The 21286-nt window shown below is 41.5% G+C and overlaps 1 protein-coding gene across 2 annotated transcripts in view; it reads left to right on the top strand.

The window, feature by feature from the left end:
* Positions 1 to 20656, top strand: part of LOC125722199 (uncharacterized) — a 52250-nt gene extending 31594 nt beyond the window's left edge. The window contains exon 2 of one of the 2 annotated variants that reach the window (XR_007386193.1): positions 20397 to 20656. Coding sequence is in view for 1 of the 2 variants with exons in the window: in XM_048998384.1 (XP_048854341.1) it covers positions 19251 to 19835 (585 nt within the window). In the remaining variant the exon portion in view is untranslated. Of the gene's footprint in view, positions 1 to 19250 lie in introns of both variants that reach the window. The other variant, XM_048998384.1, reaches the window with a different exon arrangement.
* Positions 20657 to 21286: the final 630 nt, after the last annotated feature.

Raw genomic sequence — 21286 nt, 5'->3', positions numbered from 1 at the left:
AAATTGTAGGAATGGTCACCAATCTATATGAGTTTCAGAGGATGGAATGAAGGATGGGAGCTAGTTCTGTGGCGAATAGCTTCAAAACTTTAGCTGGTACACGATCAGGCCCGGCGGCCTGGCCAGCTTTGCATCTGCTTAGCTGCTGCCTCATGTCCTCTACAGTAAAGGGAGGGTTTGTAGGATCGTCAGAGGGAAGGTCATTGAGCAGCTCCTCACAGACAGCAGAGTAGTCCTGCTTATCAAACATTGTATAGAAGGAGTTTAAGGAGTCAGCAAAAGTTGTAAGATCAGTGCCTATGGGATGAAGGTCATGGTAGGTATTTGACCAGTGAGTAACCAAAAGGCCTGTTTGGTGTTCATTGTACTGAACTCTTGCTCCAGTCTATTCTTATATTTGAGTTTGGCATTGATTATCTCATTCTTTACTTGTCTACTGAGTGACTGGACAGAAGACCAGTCCTTGCATAGAAATGCTTTGTGTTTTTCCTTCAAGCTGTGCTTAACATGGGAAGTGATACTGGGTCTGTAGGTAGGATATCCCCAGACAGTTCTGGTGGGAATAGTGGAATAAATACAAAACTTGATGTAGTCTGTAATTACAGAAACTTCATGGTTTTGATCACCCTGGAAAATGTCCCAATCTGTACATGCAAGTGAACCTTATAGTCGTTCAATTGCCTCCCCCGACCAGAGGGTGGCCAGGTGCACATCCGGTTTAATGCGCTTCAGTTCTGGTTTGCAGTGAGGTAGCAGGAAGACAACATTGTTGTCAGAGTGGCCAAGTGGAGGATGTACACGCGCGATGAAGGCATCAGAGATGTTACTGTAACATAAGTCCAGAGTATTAAGCTTCCTAGTGGGAATATCCACATACTGATAAAAAGATGGCAAAACAGCGTTGAGATTATAGTTGTTAAAATCACTCGCAGTAACTCCGGGGCGTCGGGATATCTTGCCGTCATGGAGCTGGCGTCCTCACACACTAGCTCCGCCACTGCCTTGGTGTTGGTGCTTGATGGAATGTAGACACAGCTAATTACTACAGTAGGGAATTCCCGCAAAAGGTAGAAGAGGCGTACAGATAGAATCAGCATCTCCATGTCAGGTGTCCAAAATAATGCGGTGTACTTTAATATTCGTGTACCACCGCTCGTTGACAAATATGCCGACCCTACCACCCCACTTCTTACCTGACTGAGACATCCTGTCAGTCTGCCAGATCATAAAATTAGAGAGACTAACCTCAGAGTCTGAGATGGTGTCATCAAGCCAGGTTTCAGTCAGGACAATAACATAGGTGATACCGATCCACCCGACAATTGGCATGCAATAAGTCCATTTTATTCTGGAGTGAACATACATTGGCCAGTATGATGGGGTGTAGCGGTGGTCTGAAGGGTCTCCTCCTCAACCTGGAGCGTACACCTCCTCGCCTACCTCTTTTACTCAGGTGAAACTCCAGAGGAAGAGCAACTGCCGGCCTTGAGGTGATAGCCGACTGCAGTTGGAGAAGCTCCCCTCTACTGTAGGTGAGTGGATTGTGTCCATTACCTATTGGTTTTATTGCTGAACAGTCGTCGATGATCCAAAGGATTATGAATGTAATCCAGAAAACCTTGTTCAGGTTCGGCATTTCAGGGTTTCATCTATTCCCTTACATAGTCATGTGTGACGTATTGCTGTAATGCAAATGAACTTCCCATTCATTTGTGTTCCTGCCACTCTATAGCTAAGTACAAACATTAAATGCCAAAGGCATAGCGGAAACTCGATGAGCGCATTTGACTGAGATCCAGTGATGGATGTCATCTTCTCATGGACTGTGAGTGTTAATGTCTCAGCCCCAAGATGCATTTTACCATAGATTACACAGATCCATTCATGTCACTTTTGCAGGCTTGCTTATAATTTGCTGAGCTTCCATTGTCAAGTGTCCCGGTCATAAGCTCAGGTCTGCCGGTTGCCCTACTGGCCAAACGCCCAAACTGGCCGACTTTCTGAGCTGGATATCGTGGTTTTAAGTCCCATCTGGGGTGATTATTTTTTTACTTTTCCCTGCTGCCTTCTGCTTTGTGATATAATAAATATTGCAATAAGTTTCTTCTTCATTTTCAATTAATCAATCTGTATGAAAACTATATTTGCAGCAATTTGCAGTCCTTTGCCATTAGAACTGTCCGCTTATGACAATATTAGGGGAAATTTCAATCCTGCTATTCCCAGAGGTGGGACTGGCTTGGTATTTTCTCTGACCTCACGGTGAAGCTGGTCTCACATGAGCTTGATAGGCTGGAGATGTGATGATTCTGTAGGCCAGTCAAGCAGGACAGTTCTCTGGATTCCTCATCTTTCACCAGTGTGCTTTGAATCAGCCTTGCTGCTTGATAGAAGTGCTGACCACAGGGGGTGGCATGAGTTGTAAAACAGAGCGGTAACCTTGCTGGTTCATTGCACCTTGTACTCTGTGTAAATCACCCACCTTACCAGCACCAATGCAGTCCCATACCATTTTACTCCCTCTGCCATGCTAGGCAGAAGCATGGCAGCTATTCTTTGAAGTTGTGCTTCTAAGGCCAGCATACAAGTTGTATTTTCCCTGTTGAAAAAAACACTGGTAGAGATGGTACGAGGCACTGAAGGTTTGAACCTTTATAACCATTATATTGAAAACTGGTTCACTACTCGAAGACACAGTGTACATGGGTGACATATCGTGGTGAAAGTACCACTCCTGATTATATATATATATATATACAGGTATGAATGCATTTGACTGTTCGTGTGTGTGTGTGTGTGTGTGTGTGTGTGCAATCTGACAGACAGCGTGCAAAGGCTCTTAATTTGGATATGTTTGTGAAACGTTCTGCTGCACAGCACAACAAAGAAAAACAACTGGTCAGTGATAATGAAAAGTACAATCAGCATTGTTTTAACCATGAGAGTCCAAATGCTTAGATAAATTGTCACTTTTTCAGTGTAAGTATGCTCCTGAGCTCCACGATTCTGAATGATAGTCGGTTTCTCACTGAACCTCCATGCCACTCTGTTAAAATCTCTTGCCACCCCATGTAAAATTTTCTAGATCCACCACTGTGCCAGAGCTAAGACTTAAGAATCTTGAGTATTATTTCAACATAAACTTTGCTTGGGTGCTTCATACTTTAAATTAAATATAAATTATGGCAACGTGCAAAACTATTAAGGAAAATGCAACGTATTTGTTTTTAATTTACGTAATTGTATATGTTGATTATGATTTTTTTTAGTTCCACAGTACATGCAGATACTACAATCCAAGCATGCACTCTTAGGTTAATTGCTATCAGTTTATATAAAGATTTATAGAAATTTCAGTCAGAGACTAGCTTCTGATATAGAAAGAATGTTTACATTTTTTTTGGCCGTGGAATAGTTTTTCAGTGCTGCATGTAGTTTCTCTTTATTGTTTGAATAGGGCACACTTACACATCAACAAGTGCAGTGGCAGTTGTGATGTTCTCGCATATGAGAAAATACAAGGACAACTTTTATTAAAGAAAACGAAAGGCTTTACTCTCCATACTCCAGTCAATTGCATGCATAGGCCTACTGCCGCATCTCACTTTGCCAACTTCCGCTTCCGTGCGCCTCAGGAGGATCTGGCTGCAGAACACTGGAAAGGGGTCCACAGCTCAAGGGGACCACCAGAGGACAGATGGAGTGGGACCGGGAACCAAGGGATTTGCCAGTGACTGGCACTCACTGTTGTTTTCGACTACAATAAAAACAGCTGTACTGGCTAAATAATGAGCATACAAAAAGAAAAAAAGACATGGATAGGAATAAAAAGGTAATTAAAAATAGAAAAACAACTGAAGAGTCATTAACACTGAACACGCATCTCTGCTCTCAGGACGACGATCCTGCCAACTGCGCCAGACTGTGACAGACCGAACTACAAAACTGTAGACTCAGTGGACAGCTGACTACGCCACCCTAGGAATTTCATCCAGCTTTCCATTGAGACTACAGTTTTGCAGTCTGTTCTGCCAGACAATGTATTAAAAAGTGCAGTGTTATACATGACACTGTAATTAGTTCAATTCAAGAGATGTACAATCAAGTTATAATAGTGTGATTATCATAATCACACAAATATATGAATTCCTCTGATACTGAATTAAACAACCCTTTATGCTGTCCCTTATGTGAATTAGTAAAAATTTCCACACCTTTTTCACCATAGCCAACCATTCTCTCCATAGTCATATGCAATTCCAATTCCCCCTTTTATTTATTTTATGGCAGACAGACAGCAGTGTTTCCCCTATCATTATATTAGGGTGCACCCCCCGCAGAAGGTCAAGTTAATCTTATTTTATTACATTTTCTATATAGCGTCAGATCACAGCAGAAGTTATTTACTGTAAGGTTACCTTTACTATAGAAGAGCTCTATATCATTGTCATTTTAATAAACAAATTAAATAGCCTTTTGTTATTTATCTTATTTGCACAAAAGCTTTTTCTCTCTATACCAGAGGTGCCCAATACATCGATCGCGATCTACTGGTCGATCGCAAAGACTGAGTAGATCGCATGACATAAAAAATAGAGGAAGGATGACGCGATCAACCGCGCCAGCTGCTGCAAAACTCCAGTAAGCAACCGAGTCGCCTCCAATTTATTTCTACTAAACTTAAGAGAGGGTATAAAACTGAATGGGGGAGCAGGACCAAGTACGAAGCCAATAACCTACCACTTCCATACGGAATGAAAGGACTCCGGAGTACTTTTTCCCCACAAGGTCATATTCGAAGTGCGTTTGTTTCATCTGTCAGTCTACCATTGCTATTCCGAAGAAGGGAAATATGGAGCGGCATTTTCGGACTGCTCATAAAAACTACGGCATTAACTTCCCTCCGAAAAGCGAGCTAGAAAGAGAAAGGTGAAGGAACTAAAATCCCAGTTCAATTAAAAAATAATGCATTTATGCCAAAGGGAAATTAATAATAATGATCAGAAAATATGTAGCGTCAGCCACCTGAAAAGCAGAGAAAAATATCTGCGTTTTTTAAAGGGTGATAAAGACGTTTCACAATGGAATTTTCTGCTTTAAACTATCACCATTTTATGCTATCAGCAATCGTTTTTAAAGCCTAACAGTTAATATATTTTCAGCTCGAGCCAAACATCCGCAATAGGCTGCCAGGAGACCATCTTGTAACTTGCATGCGGATCTCAATAAATAGGCCTGACGTTTCTGACTTCCCATATCAAGAGGCTCTAGGAATGTTCTCTTTTTTCCCCTTGTCCTGTCCGGCAGCTTTAGCAGAATCATGGTCTGAATGCACTGCTGTGCCAAACATGCTTGCTTTACCATGAGGGGATCTATAAACTCTGTATAGACCCCTCATGTTGATCTATTTCTTTTTATTTTAATTTTATTTATTTATTTCAGTTTTAACACACAGGAGAAAAAAAAGACAGGAAAAAGAAAAAAAAGGAGTGATAGATTCAGAATGGAATAAACAAAATTATAGTGTGCAGAAAGTAACACAACTATACAAGCATATAAAATCTTAGTGTGTGCTTGGATGGGTGCGTGTGTAGGTGGGGATTGTGATGGTGATAAGGGTTAATAGGAAACACCTGTGAGGGGAAAGGAGGAACAACATAAATTGTCAGCGAAGGAGTAAGAAGGGGGGGCCCATATGCTCGGTGGTGCTTGGAGTCCATGCTGCAGCTGCCAGATGTGGAAGCGCGTGCGCTGGGGGAAAATTACTGCATTGTTGGACATACGGCGAGTTATTGGGGTGCGCAGAGTTGGGAAGCTAATGACGCCGGTCCGCGATTGGTGGCAGCGGCGTGGATTCCAGGCGCCACAGGAAAGGTTTGTGGTTCCTTCTAGGAGTTGGATTATGGTTTCTGTTGGTTTCTGGGTTTTGTTTTCGGGGGATTGGGCTGTCTTCCCCCAACTAGTTACTTTAAATAATATTGTTTGATATAAATTGATTTTTTTTCCTTGTGTATTTGTGTTGTTTAGGAGGAATCACATGTGATTTTGGTGTTCATGGCCCTTGTGTTGATGTGAGCTGCCCAGGCCTTTTTATTGTACACGTGTGAATTTTAGCCGGGTGTTTTAGCTGAGTGTGAAATGTTTTTTAGAGATTGCTGTGCTGAGGTCATTGTGTGGGGGGTTGTGGTGCTGCCTGGGTGCTCTATTCACTTATTGAGGCAGCGACACTGAATTGTGGAATCCTGGTAATAAAGGCTTATTGCTAGACTTCTGTTGTGAGCTGTTTCTTATGCCTGGTGCCCAGTTTAGCCGAGTTATAAACCTGCATCATTTGGGAAAAGTGATCCTCTCTTACAATTGCATTGTGTTGATTACATTATAATGTTTACATTGTAATGATTACATCATGGATATTTGGCATACATTTTAATATCATAATACTTGTATTCTACGTTATATAGTGCTAAATAATATTCCATAAGAGCAGCTTCACTCCTGAGTGTCCTGGGTGATTGTAGCTCAGGTCCAGCTCTCTCAGGTGTGAGGGGTTTGACCTTAGAGCTGAAGCCAGGGAAGAACAGCCTTCTTCTGTGACTCTACAGCCTGCAGAGAGACAGACAAAAACACTCTGATAAATAAGATCACCAATACAATTATTACTTTTAAGTAAATGTAACTACTTTCCTATTGACAATGTGTTTCCTTTCAATAAATACAGTTTACTACGTGGACGGAATACTCAGTAATACTGGCCTCAGTTTCTCCAGTTTACAGTGTGGAATACTCAGTAATACTGACCTCAGTATCCCCTGTTTACAGTGTGGAATACCCAGTAATACTGACCTCAGTTTCTCCAGTTTACAGTGTGGAATACTCAGTCCAGCAGAGAGCAGCTTCACTCCTGAATCCTGTACGTCATTGTCACTCAGGTCCAGCTCTCTCAGATGTGAGTGGTTTGATCTGAGAGCTGAAGCCAGCGGCCCACAGCATTCCTCTGTGAGTTCACACCGGTTCACCTTTAGGACAATGAAAGACTTTTAAGATTCAAGGTTCTTTATTTGTGACATGCGTAGTTATACAGGTACAACATGCAGTGAAATGTATCCTGAACTGCTCTTTTGACTGTGCAACATTAGAATAATTAAATTTTAAAACCACTTTTTGCATTGGTGCACTGTATATTACATCACAGTGAGCCGTTACATTCATCACAGAAGAGATTCTTTTAAACAATGAATTTATTGTACAGCTTTTAAGTGGCACATTAACACTCACCTCAGTTTTGACGAACATTATATTTTGTTAAACTCTGCATATTTATATTTAAAATTGCAACACAACCATCACTTTTCTTTGTCTATTAGCTGCTAACCAACACAGTGCTAACCATGACAGTTTGGTGTAAGATCAGTGGGTAACGCCTGAGTGAGGGTATCCATTTTACCATAAACGATGCTGAAAAATGGGCTGAGGAGGGATGTTGAATATCAAGAGCAGTTCTGTTAAAAGGATACAGCGACTGAATAGAGGGGAACATTACTGATATTAAAGGTAAATTAAGGATTTTGACAGGCGTAGCCTAAGTGTCAATGTACTAGCTAATCAGCAAACATCAAAATATTCTTTGCAGCGTGAATAACTAACGTTAGTCATTAACAAGCTTGATTTATTTTCTGAGTTTACAATTTTCTGAGACAACAAGCACTATTAACCTGAGATAGGCTGAAAATGCTGGATACATATTACTAAACATATATAGTACATTACAGAGTTAATCAAAGGGGTATGAATATATTTTAGGTCCAAGCAGAGTCAGGTACTTCACCTCAAATGGATCATGGGGTTTCACATAGAAAATAAAAATCTTCAGCACCACTGTGAGGAATTATAGCAGGAGGCAGCTTGGTTATATGAAACATCCTCACTACTGTAAATCCATGATTCTGCAAAAGTGTGTTTTCTAAATTTGAACTGAGCTTCTAAGTGTCCCGGTTACAAGGAAATCAAGGGAAAGACAAACCTTGATCACATTCTCGTTTTTGATAAGATGTACATCCTGGTTCACAACAATATGCCACACTAGCATCAAAGAATTTTGTGGAATTCATCCCACCTCAGCCTCGTTTTCATTTTGAAAATGGTGACCTCTGCGAAATAAGCTAATAGCCCCCCCAATTCAGTGCCAGAACGTTGGAGTTCACCCCAGTGAGCGAGAGGGTTACCTCCCTTCCACTTCGAGTTGGCGGAGGGGGTCTGACTGTTTATGCGTATGCACCGAACACCAGCTCAGAGTACCTGGCCTGCTTGGAGACCTGGGAGGGGGGGCTGGGAGGTGCCCCCCGTGGGGACTGCATTGTCCTGCTGGGCGACATTAACGCTGATGTGCGTAGCGACAGTGAAACCTGGAAGGGTGTGATTGGGAGGAACGGCCTGGCCGATCTGAATCCCTGTGCTGCCCACAGTGTGTCCATAACGAACAGCATGGTGGAACATAAGTGCTCCTGTGACCGGAGCACCCTGGGCTGCAGGTCGATGGCCGATGGCCGTCTGATGGGACTGGTAATTTGCTACTTTTAATATCTCTCCTTAAATGTTTCATGTTTTTTTAATTAAATTTTTTATTGTCATATTTAGTCCTATGATTTTACTTTGTGCATTAAGCATTTTATTTTTTATCATCTTTTCTGGAAAGCACTTTGAATGACCTTCTTGTATGAAGATGTGCTATACAAATAAACTTGACTGAAACCGACATAAAATATTCATTCTCTACTCATTTCAGCTTCTCCAGTTTACAGCTGGGATCCTCCAGTACAGCAGAGAGCAGCTTCACTCCTGAGTCTCCTGGGTGATTGTAGCTCAGATCCAGCTTTCTGAGGTTTGACTTCAGAGCTGAAGTCAGGGAAGAACAGCCTCTCTGTGACTCTACAAGCCTGACAGCCCATTGAAAGGAAACCACAAAATTTCAGACAAAATACAGGCAGCAGTGACCTGTCAAAACACCAGTGCTGACGTTGCCAATGACTGGCCTGGACCCACCAGAGCAAACAGCCCTTTAGCACCCCCCCACCCCACCCTTCCCCCATCCCAGTTCTCCCTGTTGCTGATAAAAAGCTGCCATTCGGGGGTAATATTCTGCACTTGGGTTTGCCTGAGTGCCTCTGTTCCTGCAGCTGCCACAAACTGTTCACTGAAGCTCACCTTTTAGCGTCACTGACTGTAATAACAGACATAAATGATTGGCTTCTAAATTAGACCATCCAGTGAGAGCGACCCACTGCATCAAACAACTGGACTCTCTCATCCCCAGTCCTGCCAGAGGAAGAGCACTGAGGACAGAAAAATGACAGCAAACAACATTCAGCATTAGACTCTAAAACCGTCTGTAATGTCTGTGTTTATCCAGTGGACCATAAATTAAAATAAGCTTTCCTATTTCAGTTTCTTTTAGATGTTATAAAGTAATAAATAAACAATCATAATAATTAAACCATGTATTACTGACTATCAGACAACTTCAACAAGTTACCAAATGGATGCACGCTCAATACGCTCAATAATAGACAGGATTCAGAGGGTAAATAAGGTGCATCATGTGGAAGAGAAGTTAGGTGGCGTTGGGGTGCATTGTGAGTTTCATCTGGTAGCTAGAAGGGAACAAACAGGGCTTTGGGGGGGGGGGACTTCTCTGGGGGCTACATCGTTCTACCTTTTTGTAAAATTATTTATTTTAAAAAAATCTTTTCTCCTTACACTATAATGGCAGGTTTAGGACTAATACAGTACAGTCATAACCAGTGTCAAGGATTCTATGCATTGCTACACAGAGACAAGTCCAGATATTGAGCCCAAGGCTAAAATTGTGGTTTACTTACAAGTGCACTTTGCTGGGCAGTGGGGGTGTTTGTCCTGCTCTGCTCACATTTTCCCCTTATCCTGTCTTCTCCTCCGTAGCCCTTCCTCCTTCTCTCTGTTGCTCCTATATTCCCTCCCCTCCAGTCATCTATGTTCTCCTTCCTCTGCGGTCTCTCCTCTTCTCCCATTCTTCAGTTATACTGTCTTCTCCGCTCTCCCTGTATCCCTCCTGTCTTCTGGTCCTGTCATCTCTTCTCCAGTCATCCCCTGCTTCTCAGTCATCTCTGCATCTTTTCACTCTTTTGTTTGCTCATTCTTTGATTGTTTGTGTTATTTGTTAACCCACCACCCCATGCTGGATGAATCTTGATGTTTTTTGTTCTTTTTAAAGTTAGGCTTCTTCCTTTGTTTTTGTGTCATATCTTCTGCCCTCTTCTGGTTGCGGCAGTGCATGACACGGGTGGAAAAATAGGGTTTATTACAACACACACATCAAAACCAAAAGGATCAGGATGGATCCAAAATAAACAGCAAATGACCAGGAATGAACTAAATGATGGAATAAACACAACTAGAGAACTATATACATACATACAACATACAGCTATAATGAAGCATCAAAGAACAGAAGCAGAACAGGCACTTAAATACACAGCTAACAAGACACAGTGCAGGACAGTGAGAATCATAACCAATAACAAGGACTGAGGGCAACCCAGGAACAGGCGTTACAGTTAAACAGCACTGGTGAAATCAAAGTGACCTTCCAGCCACATGGTCAGCTCTGCATCACCCTCTGCTGTTTGCATTAGAAGCTGCTTGAAATTCCCACTCTCCTTACCAACACCTCGAAAAGCCAGGCCTTGCCGTGCCAAGTACTTAACTTCAGAAGATTTTTCCTCACTTGCTGCTGCTCTTTCCAGCTCATCTGAAGGTTGAATATTAACAGGATTGATCTTCTGAATCCATGTCATCAGTGCTAATCTGTGGCACTGCCTGTCTTTATGTGCACTGAATTTCCACAGTGCCTTTTCCAGTTTCACATGCCAGTCTTCACAAGAGCTGAATGTGTCTTTCATGCCAGTTTAGACATTTGTGTTACAAATTATTTTGCACAGTAGAAACAAAGAACCCCCCTTAAGACGAGGGGGGGCTGTAAGGGAGCCCAGTGTGATCTTTAAACCATTTCTCCTGAAAGCAGGGTCTCCTGTTTGATAGACGTGACATTTACATTTGGCTGATTTGGTGAAGGTCCAAGCTCCTCCCCCCTCCTCCCTAATACACCTTCATCTTCACCTGCCTGTCTGCTCTCTCTCTCTCTCTCTCTCTCTGTCATTGACTCACACTCAGTCTCCCTGATTAAATGCTGTATCTGAAATACACACCACAGGCCAAACTAAGAAGCATATTAAACTAACATCAGGATCAGGCTGCTGTGACGTCATTATTCACTCTTAACCATCAATATTTGCTCCTTTTCTCACTCCCCTCCCTGTCGCCTGCATTCTCTGCCGTCAGCAGCCTCTTGCTGTCTCTCCCTCTTCATCTTTACTCTCAGCACAGCAGAGTTTACATGAAAGCAGTTATCAGTAAACAAGTGGTGTTTCTTGGCATGATGCTCAGGAATGGATTTCTAAGGATTTGTTATCTGAATGGGAATGATTAATATATGAAGAACCCTTGACTCACATACTGTATAAGTCTATCATCTGACTGGCACTAATTATCTCACTGTCTCTACTTACTTTCCTGCTTTTCTGTGGTTGCCCAAAAACTCACGATTGTCACACTTCCTCTTCATGATGACAAGCTACTCACTGTGAATAAAATAAACCTGACTGTAATAAAACTACCTGCATTTAAATCATACATTAATGACACAAAATACCTTAAAGTATTACTTACTTACTTATTTTGCACAGTAGAAACAAAGAACCCCCTTTAAGGGGGGGGGGGCAAAGTGAAAGTGATGTGGAAAATCGCCTCAAGGGTTTAAATATACATTTGCAGATAAATGAAATGCTATGTGGCCCAGTGGGTGGCGCTGTCTGGGGATTTGAACCCCCATTACTGCATGTTCGTACCTTGTTTGTGCTGGTTTGCCTGCTGTTTCTGCCGCAGGTGAAAAAGCATACAGGCAGCTGAACCGGTGTCTCTAAACAAGCCATTGTGGGTGCAGGTCATAAGGCGATTTCCTACTGCACGAACTTGGCCCAATTGAAGGTCTTAGGAGGTAGTTCCTGAACCGTTTTTTAGTTCCAAAAAGAACGTACTTTTTTCTAGACCAAGACTTACTGGGTGGGGCTTATAGTGATAAACTTTTCCTATTGGTTGACCACAAGCCCCAGCGCCAACTTGAAAGTTTCATGGAAATGCGGGAAAAGAGAAGTGGAGCAAAAATTGAGCAGATGGAATTTTTTTGTAGCTGTTACACTAAAGGCATCAATGAGTAACTTTTTTGCTTCTGTCCCCATAGTTCTGCATCTGAAAATGCGATTGATAACGATTAGCATAATGAAGAAGTGTATATTATGGACACTGGACTGGAGCATTATCAGATAACCTCTCAGTTATCCTTGTGTGAGAAATATACACAGTCACATATTGAGACTATATTAGATGATGTGGTCTTGAGAGTGGGGCAGCATGGTGGTGCAGTGTTGCCTCACACCTCTGGGACCCGGGTTCGAGTCTCCGCCTGGGTCACATGTGTGCAGAGTTTGTATGTTCTCCCCATGTCGTCGTGGGGTTTCCTCCGGGTACTCCAGTTTCCCCCCACAGTCCAAAAATATGCTGAGGCTAATTGGACTTGCTAAATTGCCCGTAGGTGTGCATGTGTGAATGCATGGTGTGTGAGTGTGCCCTGCGATGGGCTGGTCCCACATCCTGGGTTGTTCCCAGCCTCGTGCCCATTGCTTCCGGGATAGGCTCTGGACCCCCCGCGACCCAGTAGGATAAGCGGTTTGGAAAATGGATGGATAATAATAATAATAACAAATAATGATGATAATAATAATTGCACTGTGTCCAATGACTGCCAGTTACTGTAAACAGTAAAGTACACTTAACTGGACATGTCTGTATTATTTTGGTTTATACTTATTAATCCATTAATTCTAACTTTTGTACTTTAAATGGACAGAGTACAGTTATTATTATTAGGAAAAGTATTGTGAGGGAACGCAAAACTATTGAGAGGAAACACAAAACAATTAAAAATATATTTTCTCACCCTGACATCTAAGGGACTCTATATACTGCAGATGATCTATAGAAAAAAATCACAAATACATCACACATCACAAATACATCACATGTACATTTTATATCCCCTACTCCTCCTGGGGGGTGATGCCTGGAGACCTCAATCTATCAAGATATCCAGCACACCCGGCCACATGTGACGTCGCCACCACCAGTGACATCCCTGCATCCAGCTCGCCGTTCTGATCTTCCATGTATGACCCACTGCCTTACCTCTGGTTGCCTGGCAGTTGGAAAAAGACTTGGCATCGGCATTGGCTTGTCATCTTCCTTGCTCTCCAGTTATTTCCCAAATCTTATGATTGGGACAATGTGACTTGGCCCATCTCTGGCACTTAACCATCTCTCTATTCGACTCTCCCTGCCGGCCCCTGGAGGTTGGGCTCCCCCTTTGAGTCTGGTCCCTCCCAAGGTTTCTTCCTTCTAGGGAGTTTTTCCTTGCCACTGTCGCCTATGGCTTACTCACTGGGGGCTTTGGGTGTGGATACTGTAAAGCGCTTTGTGACAATGTAATGTTGTGATAATGCGCTATATAAAAATAAATTTGTTTGTTTGTATCACTATCAACAAATATGTGGTTTTATTTATGATGTATGAAATCAAAATTATTGGGATGCAAAGCATTATGGCTCTTCGCAATTTTCTTTTAAACCGTAATCATAGGCTAATTGATTAAACATAAGTATTGATTTTATTTTGAAAGACCACTTTGTTATGGAAGGCCATTTGGGACTTAACATCTACTTTGACGCCCATGTCAACACGTCAAACAAATTACGTCTTAACACGTATATTATTTACGTGTTAAGCCATTCGGACATCTTAACACGTCTTAAAACTGCATGTTAATGTGGCCAATTTGAACCTCTAAAGACGTTTGTACCTTTAATGCATCTATGCTATTGGTTGGCATAAACGTACACACCCCTTTTGACGTAAGGGTTATACGTATGCAGTACATGCTCTGTACGTTGTAGTCACGTGGTCTCTACAATCAGCCATGTGAGTCCTATGTTGTTAATACGTATAGGCAACATATGTATTACATGTCAAACGTGACTGTGATGTTGTTTTCAGCACAGTCCATTTGTTGGAGGGGTGAATCACGGGTTTATTTAAACTGGCAGAACAGTTATCTTTAAATCTTTACAAAGTATAACTGGCAGTTTTAACATTTAATGAAACTGGAGCAAAAATGGTAAATCTGGCTAATACTGATTTAATTGCACTGGTGTCTTTGTGCTGAACAGTGCAGCTGAGCTAAACTTATCCTTTTGATCACTTTCTGTTCTGCATTATCAGCAAAAACTATATATTCAGCAAGGAAACGTATGTAAAATAATTCCATTAGGCTACGAGAAATACAGCAGTGCATAATAGAGGATGACACCACCTTCCGAAACATAAACAATGTGAGCATCTCTGCATTATCTCGTGTACTGGCATGCAACAGAATCAGGATGAAGCACATTTACAGAGTCCCTTTTGAAAGAAACAGTGAACGCGTTGGCATGGCAGGAACATTACTGGACACGGTGCCATAACCAATGTCCCAGGACAGCGTGGTGGTAACATAACTATGTGTGCAGCTATAAGTCAGAACGGTGCTGTTCACCATCATGCAACCCTGGGCCCATGTAACACTGCACACATTATTACATTCCTGGACAGTCTACATCATATGCTCACTAATGTTCACAGACCAGTTATGTCATCATATGGGACAATATTAGTTTCCATAGGACTGCTTTAGTTCGCAACTGGTTTACAGTCGCCCACTCTTCACTGTACTCAACCTCCCGCCTTACTCTCCATTCTTGAATCCGATTGAAGAATTCTTCTCTGCCTGGTGCTGGAAGGTCTATGATCGTCATCCCCATCAACGCATGACTCTTTTACAGGCAATGGAGGAGGCATGCGAGAATATTGACCAGGCATCATGTCAGGCCAGGATAAGGCACTCCAGGAGAGTTTCCCCGGTGCCTTGGACTAGAAAGCATTGCATGTGATGTTGATGAAATTCTGTGGCCGGACCCAAAGAGACGACAAGAATGATTTTTTTTCTCTCTCTCAGTGAAATTGTATGTTGTCTTGTGTTTCTTTTGATGCATGTGAATAAACATTCATACTTGAAATTTGAATCTTGAAATGTGTTTACAGAACTATTTATGACAAAAGTATGACCTCAAATTGACATACCTCGTGCACAGAGAAAGCAAAAGCCAGATGTGTTTTCCATTCCTACCATCAGTGTGTAGTTGGTGCATTGTATGCTTATTAAGATGATGGTTTGTGTTAACTGATTGGTACAAAAATACCATTTTTACAAAGCTTTGAAGAGTTAAGCAAGATTTATTAGTTTTTGCAAGAGACCTACAATGTTTTGCTGATTTGGTGGTTTTTTTTATTTGTGTGAAGAGTTTTTGTAAAATAGCCAATAGTTATGTGTTTAAGCCATCAGAAAAAAACGTGTGCGCTTTGGTGCACATCCATCCATCCATCCATTTTCCAAACCGCTTATCCTACTGGGTCGCGGGGGGATCCGGAGCCTATCCTGGAAGCAATGGGCACGAGGCAGGGAACAACCCAGGATGGGGGGCCAGCCCATTGCAGGGCACACTCACACACCAGTCACTCTCACACACACACCTACGGGCAATTTAGCAACTCCAATTAGCCTCAGCATGTTTCTGGACTGTGGGGGGAAACCAGAGTACCCGGAGGAAACCTCACGACGACATGGGGAGAACATGCAAACTCCACACACGTGACCCAGGCAGAGACTCAAACCCGGGTCCCAGAGGTGTGAGGCAACAGTGCTGACCACTGCACCACCATGCCGCCCCCCATAAATTCATTTTTCCATTTTTATTTTCAATAATATTGATGTTAACTCAGCATCTTATTTTCAATGTTGAAAAAGTCACTTTATATCAAGGTTTCGCCACCATTAATTTTTCAATATTGAAAATCTGACCAAAAATCAATTCAGTTTCAATGCTGATAATTTAACACTGACCATAATTCAATGCATTTAACTATACTTCAATGCTGAAACAATAACATGATGCTATCTGGGCTATGAATAATTATTTCAATTGATATACAGATTCCAAGCTCATATAGGTGACACACAGGTACATAATGGGCGTCTTATGTCTGAGGTAGCCAGCTACTGTGTTTGATAACCCACCATCATAATAATAGTTTCCTTGCACCAGTATAAAAGTAAACCAATTGATCCCTCTTGCAATAACCTGTGGTATGAAACTGAATAAAATGTATCGTATCAGTCTTGGGGAAAACCAGTGAGAATCCACTGTGAAACAGCACTGCGCAAATTCTCATGTGTTTCTAATGACAAGGGTAAGACTGGTAATCAAACTAGCCTTTCAGCAGGAGTGTTAGTGTAAAAGCAGGGCTTATTGACACAGATAATAAAGCTTGTTAGAATGCGTAACATAATTATTTAGCTGGACCCAGAGGAGGTGAGAGCTCCCCTAGTGGCTACAGGAGTGCATTTTCCCCAAAGCAGATATAATGGATGGTGGTCTTATTGCTTTTAGACCACAACTTGGGATAGAAGAACAAATCAAATTATTTTCCTCATTTAATATTCAGATTTTAATTGGGCTTAAATTTTAGAACACAGTGTGTTCTAGGATGGTACGTTATGGATATTAGTCTCTACCACATTCTAACGCTATAAATCCGGACCTTTTCCTATGTTTGATTTGGTGGCTGCCAGGCGTTCTGAGTAGTATAGTGACTATGGTAGGCGTGTGATTCCCTATGGAATTTTTTGTTCTGTTCTGTGTGGCAAATACATATAATGCTGACATTTTTCCTGGAAGATTTGGGATTTTTCATCCCGTGTCTTAAGGTATTTCTCTCCAGCTCTAGGGAGTCTCCCCCGAAAACACCAGTCACTCACTAGCCTTACACTTATGCTTGCTGACTTATTCAACACCATGAATGGATTAACAGAAAAACAGAAACCTATTAAAAGGCTGCACCATATCATGATATGCAAATAAACATCCAGCATCATTGTTTCACAGGGAAGTACATTATTTATTGATAATTATAACCCTAACCCTTACTTCTCAGCTTGACAAACATAAGGTGCAGCGCGTGAGCATGTGAACTGGTTGAAATGCAAGTGTCTCACAGTCAATGCATAAGACTTGAGAGCCCTGACTTTACTTATATAGCCCACAACATGTTTATGATTCATAAATAAATCTGGCCAGCAAATCGGTCTTTCATTTTCCATAGAATAAAAAAAACGATAATGTTATCCCGCTGATAATTGGAGGCGCGTTTCACCCCCGGCACTGGCTGGAGACACAGGCAAAAGGCATACAATCTTATTGAGGTACAAAAATTATTCCATCTACTCTGCACTTCTGCATAACTTCCATCATAGTGCCAGTTTTTGCCAGATCAAATCTGCAATCAGAAAATTACTGCATACATGCCTTTATATTACGGTCAAGCGGAGAGTCAGAGCAGTTTCCATAGAAACAACGTAAACAAACTTTACCGTTTGAAGCACAACAAACTCTGAGTGAAAATGGCGCAGAGGTGAGTAGTTTGTTAGCTCTCCAAAATGTCTTTGAATTCTTCAACTGATGTTGTGCTACTTCGATTATTTAGCCTTTTATACTATAATGACATAGTAAATGTCTATAATACAATAAAAAACATTACATATTTTTTTAATATTACATATTTTTTAACGTCATTTAAAGTGCAGTGGTTTTTATTGCTACTGTGGTTGCTAATATTTAAATAATGACAGACTATTTGGTTAGTAAATTCATCTCAAACATGCTAGTTTAGTAGGGCTTCCCAACCTTTCGATGTCCGCGGATCAGTTTCCGTCGTAGAAAAGTGTCACGGATGGGTAAGACGGCGGTATAATTTGGGGGTTCCCACGCCGAGCGGCGGGAGATTGACGGTGTATACGGACATGCGGGGCTAATGGCGTATTTCCGTACATCAATACGGGCAGCTTTCTTTCCAAAACGGCGCGATCCTCTAATAAACGGGACGGCTGGCTCCTCTACCCCCGGTTGTCTGCCGCCCGGTGCAATACTCCGCGCGGACGGTACCGGAACACCGACCGGAAGTTGGGACCCCCTACTGTACAGGGTGGTAGGTAAATTGTAAAAAAAATATTGGGGCATTACTTTCGGAGTAGGCTAGATGCTTCTAAGTTTATCATTACATCTATTTACATTGTTACACAGGATTAACACTTTCAAATATTCTTAGCTTGGTTAGTGTTAACTCAGTTCTTGGTAGTATTCATCTGGGTATTCATTTGATGTGGAGCACAGTTGTTTCGTATTTGATTCTAGTTATAATTTGGTGACATTACTGTTTAATATGATATTGCACTTACAGTATCGTGCATTTTACAGTAGATTTTTTTTGCAATCTTGCTCGCTGTTTCTTTTATTCTTTCTTTTTTATATATGTGAACCCTGTAATTATTTATTATAATAATTATAACAATTGTATTTTCTGTATGGTTGAAGAATTTCCAGCTCTTTATTTATTTTATTATCTCTCTTAAGTGCTGGTTAATCTCTCATTTATTCCCCAGAGAGCGAATTGAGAGAGCTGATCGATGGACCAACACCCAACACTGGGAAGCCTGGAACCTGTGGGATGAAGTGATCAACTGGGGAGAAGGTGTGGAGGAGTTCTCACCAGTGACACTCCCCACTGTCCAGGCTGGGGGGGTTAAGGGGGGATTGGGGGGGTCTACCGATTTGGGTAAGGAAGGGGAGAGTGTGGAAAACGATGGACTGCTAGCCAGCACTAGTATTTCATCTCAAAGTCTTCAGAGTAATTATGGCCTTTCATCTGAAGACTGGGAAATTTATAAAACTTGCTACCTTAACAAAAAAAAGAAAGTCAGGAAGGACCGGACAAGCCGGGGGGAAAGTGAGGTAAGGGGGCAGAGTAGTGAGGAATATGTGGAGGTACCAGAGTGGGGAACATTTGAGGGGAAGGCCTCCAGGGTTGTGATGGAGGGGACAGAGGCTGGTATTAGTGTGATGGATATGCTAAATGGAGGTGAGGAGAATGGATGTGAGGTGGGAGTGAATGTGGAGGAGGTTAAGGGAGGAGGAGGGAAAAGTACAGGGAATGCTGTGGAATATGTGGTGTCACAAGTAGGCAGAACTTGGCTAGAACCCATCCAGGAGGAAGACCTTGAGGAAGATGAAGAAATAGATGAGGAGCTTCAGGAAGCAGAAGACACTGATGCTGCCACAGTGGACAGTTGGCAGTGCATGGCGGCATATGTAGCCAGAATATGGCTGCAGACTTTACAGGAAGATGGACCTGAGGAAAATGAAGAAGCTGATGTGGTATTCCAGCAGGCAGAAGATGCTGATGCTACCACACTGGTCAGGTTTCAGTGTATGGTGGCATCTGAAGACAGATCACAGCTACTGACTATACCAGAAGAAGGACCTGAGGAAGAGGACGAGACTGAAGTGATGAAGACAGATAAAACAAAAGAAGATGCTGATGCTGCCGAGAAGATCTACAGTGAAGAAGAAGTATCATTCCATGTGAATGCCGAAGATCTTTCTGAAGATGATACTGAGAAGAGCCACAAGAAGAAGAAGAAGAAGATGAAGTGGTGCATCTTCTGCTGTCCCCTGCCCTTCAGAAGAAGTAGCAAGAGGCAGTAATTATAAGGTTGTGAATTCAGGTTTACAAATGACTTAAAGCAGTAATATAACTGCATTATTGACACCTTCACAATGCACTGTAATGCATCCATAAATATATTATAGACATGGGTATAAATATTGAAGAAAAAAAAGCATAACACATTATAGCCATGTTTATTATGGATTAATGGCCGATATAATGTATTATGAAGATATTTATTGTGTATATATAGATCAGAGCATTCATAATGCATTATCAACATAGCTATAATGTGTTATGCCTTTGTATAAGTATTTACAGCCGTGTTTTTAATACTTTTATAAATGATTTATAAGGCATTAATTGGGTATGTATAATGCAGTTCTATGACTGCTTTAAGTAAAGTTAAGTAAAGTGTTTATTTTCTTTTTCTTAGAATACCCGTGTTAGAGCCCTGCATTGGGACTGGGATCCCGCGGGACCCAACGGAAAGAGATACTGTTTAAGTGTTAATGTAGCTATAAGATACGATAGGATAAGATAGGCTAAGACGAAATATATTAATATAAGCTAAGTTGAAATATAATAAGATAAGATAGGTTAAGTTATATGATAAGATAGGCTAAGTTAAAATATAATAAGATAGGTTAAGTTAAGATATGACAAGATAGCCTATCATATTTTATCTTAGCCTAAGTTAACATATGATAAGATAGGCTAAGTTAAAATATCATAAGATAGGCTAAGTTAAAATATGATGATAGGCTAAGTTAAAATATAAGATGGGTTAAGTTAACATATGATAAGGTAGGCTATGTTAAGATAAGAGATTTGCAATAAAACATATTTACTTTTCAAACTGTGTCTTTGTCATCTCTTCAGTGTTGTGTCTGTCTTTGTTTGATAATTTTGAATCGTTAATTTATATCTGACACTCTCCTAAATGTCAATAAGCAGAGACGGAGGAATGGGAGGAAGGTACAGTTAAGTATAAATGATAAAGTATCAAAATCACAGTGTTGCCTTATTTTGACGCAGAGAAAGTAATTTCAGTGTTACTACCACATATGAGTTAATGGCTGCAAATGTTGGTGTTAGAAGTGCTGGCAAATAACGCGGCGTAAGTTTAACTCCGGTGTGTTTCTGAAAAACGCGCCGCCCTCTGCCTCTCATTCAGCGAACGTATAGGAGGCTATTCTGGTAAGTAACAGGTAAAGTTGTCATTTAACGTAATGCTAACGTGCATTACCAGTTAGTAAGTGTTTTACTATATCACACACCTTACGTCCTTTATAGTTTTAGTCCGGTGCACTCTGTATCCATGCTAAGTAGCTAGCTAATGTTAACATGATGCAGTACAGTCTTCCAGCTTGGGGATTCCCACCCCTGTCCGCGGCCAGTATTCCGCAGGGGGGTTTGCGGAGGTGTTGGTTGCAAATGCAAACGATCCCTTCATGTTCATGCGTTGTGTTCTAATGTGTAAATAAAA

Source organism: Brienomyrus brachyistius, unplaced genomic scaffold, assembly GCF_023856365.1.
Source record: "Brienomyrus brachyistius isolate T26 unplaced genomic scaffold, BBRACH_0.4 scaffold37, whole genome shotgun sequence".
NCBI classification, from domain to species: domain Eukaryota; kingdom Metazoa; phylum Chordata; class Actinopteri; order Osteoglossiformes; family Mormyridae; genus Brienomyrus; species Brienomyrus brachyistius.
This window is presented reverse-complemented; position numbering and strand designations above follow the sequence as displayed.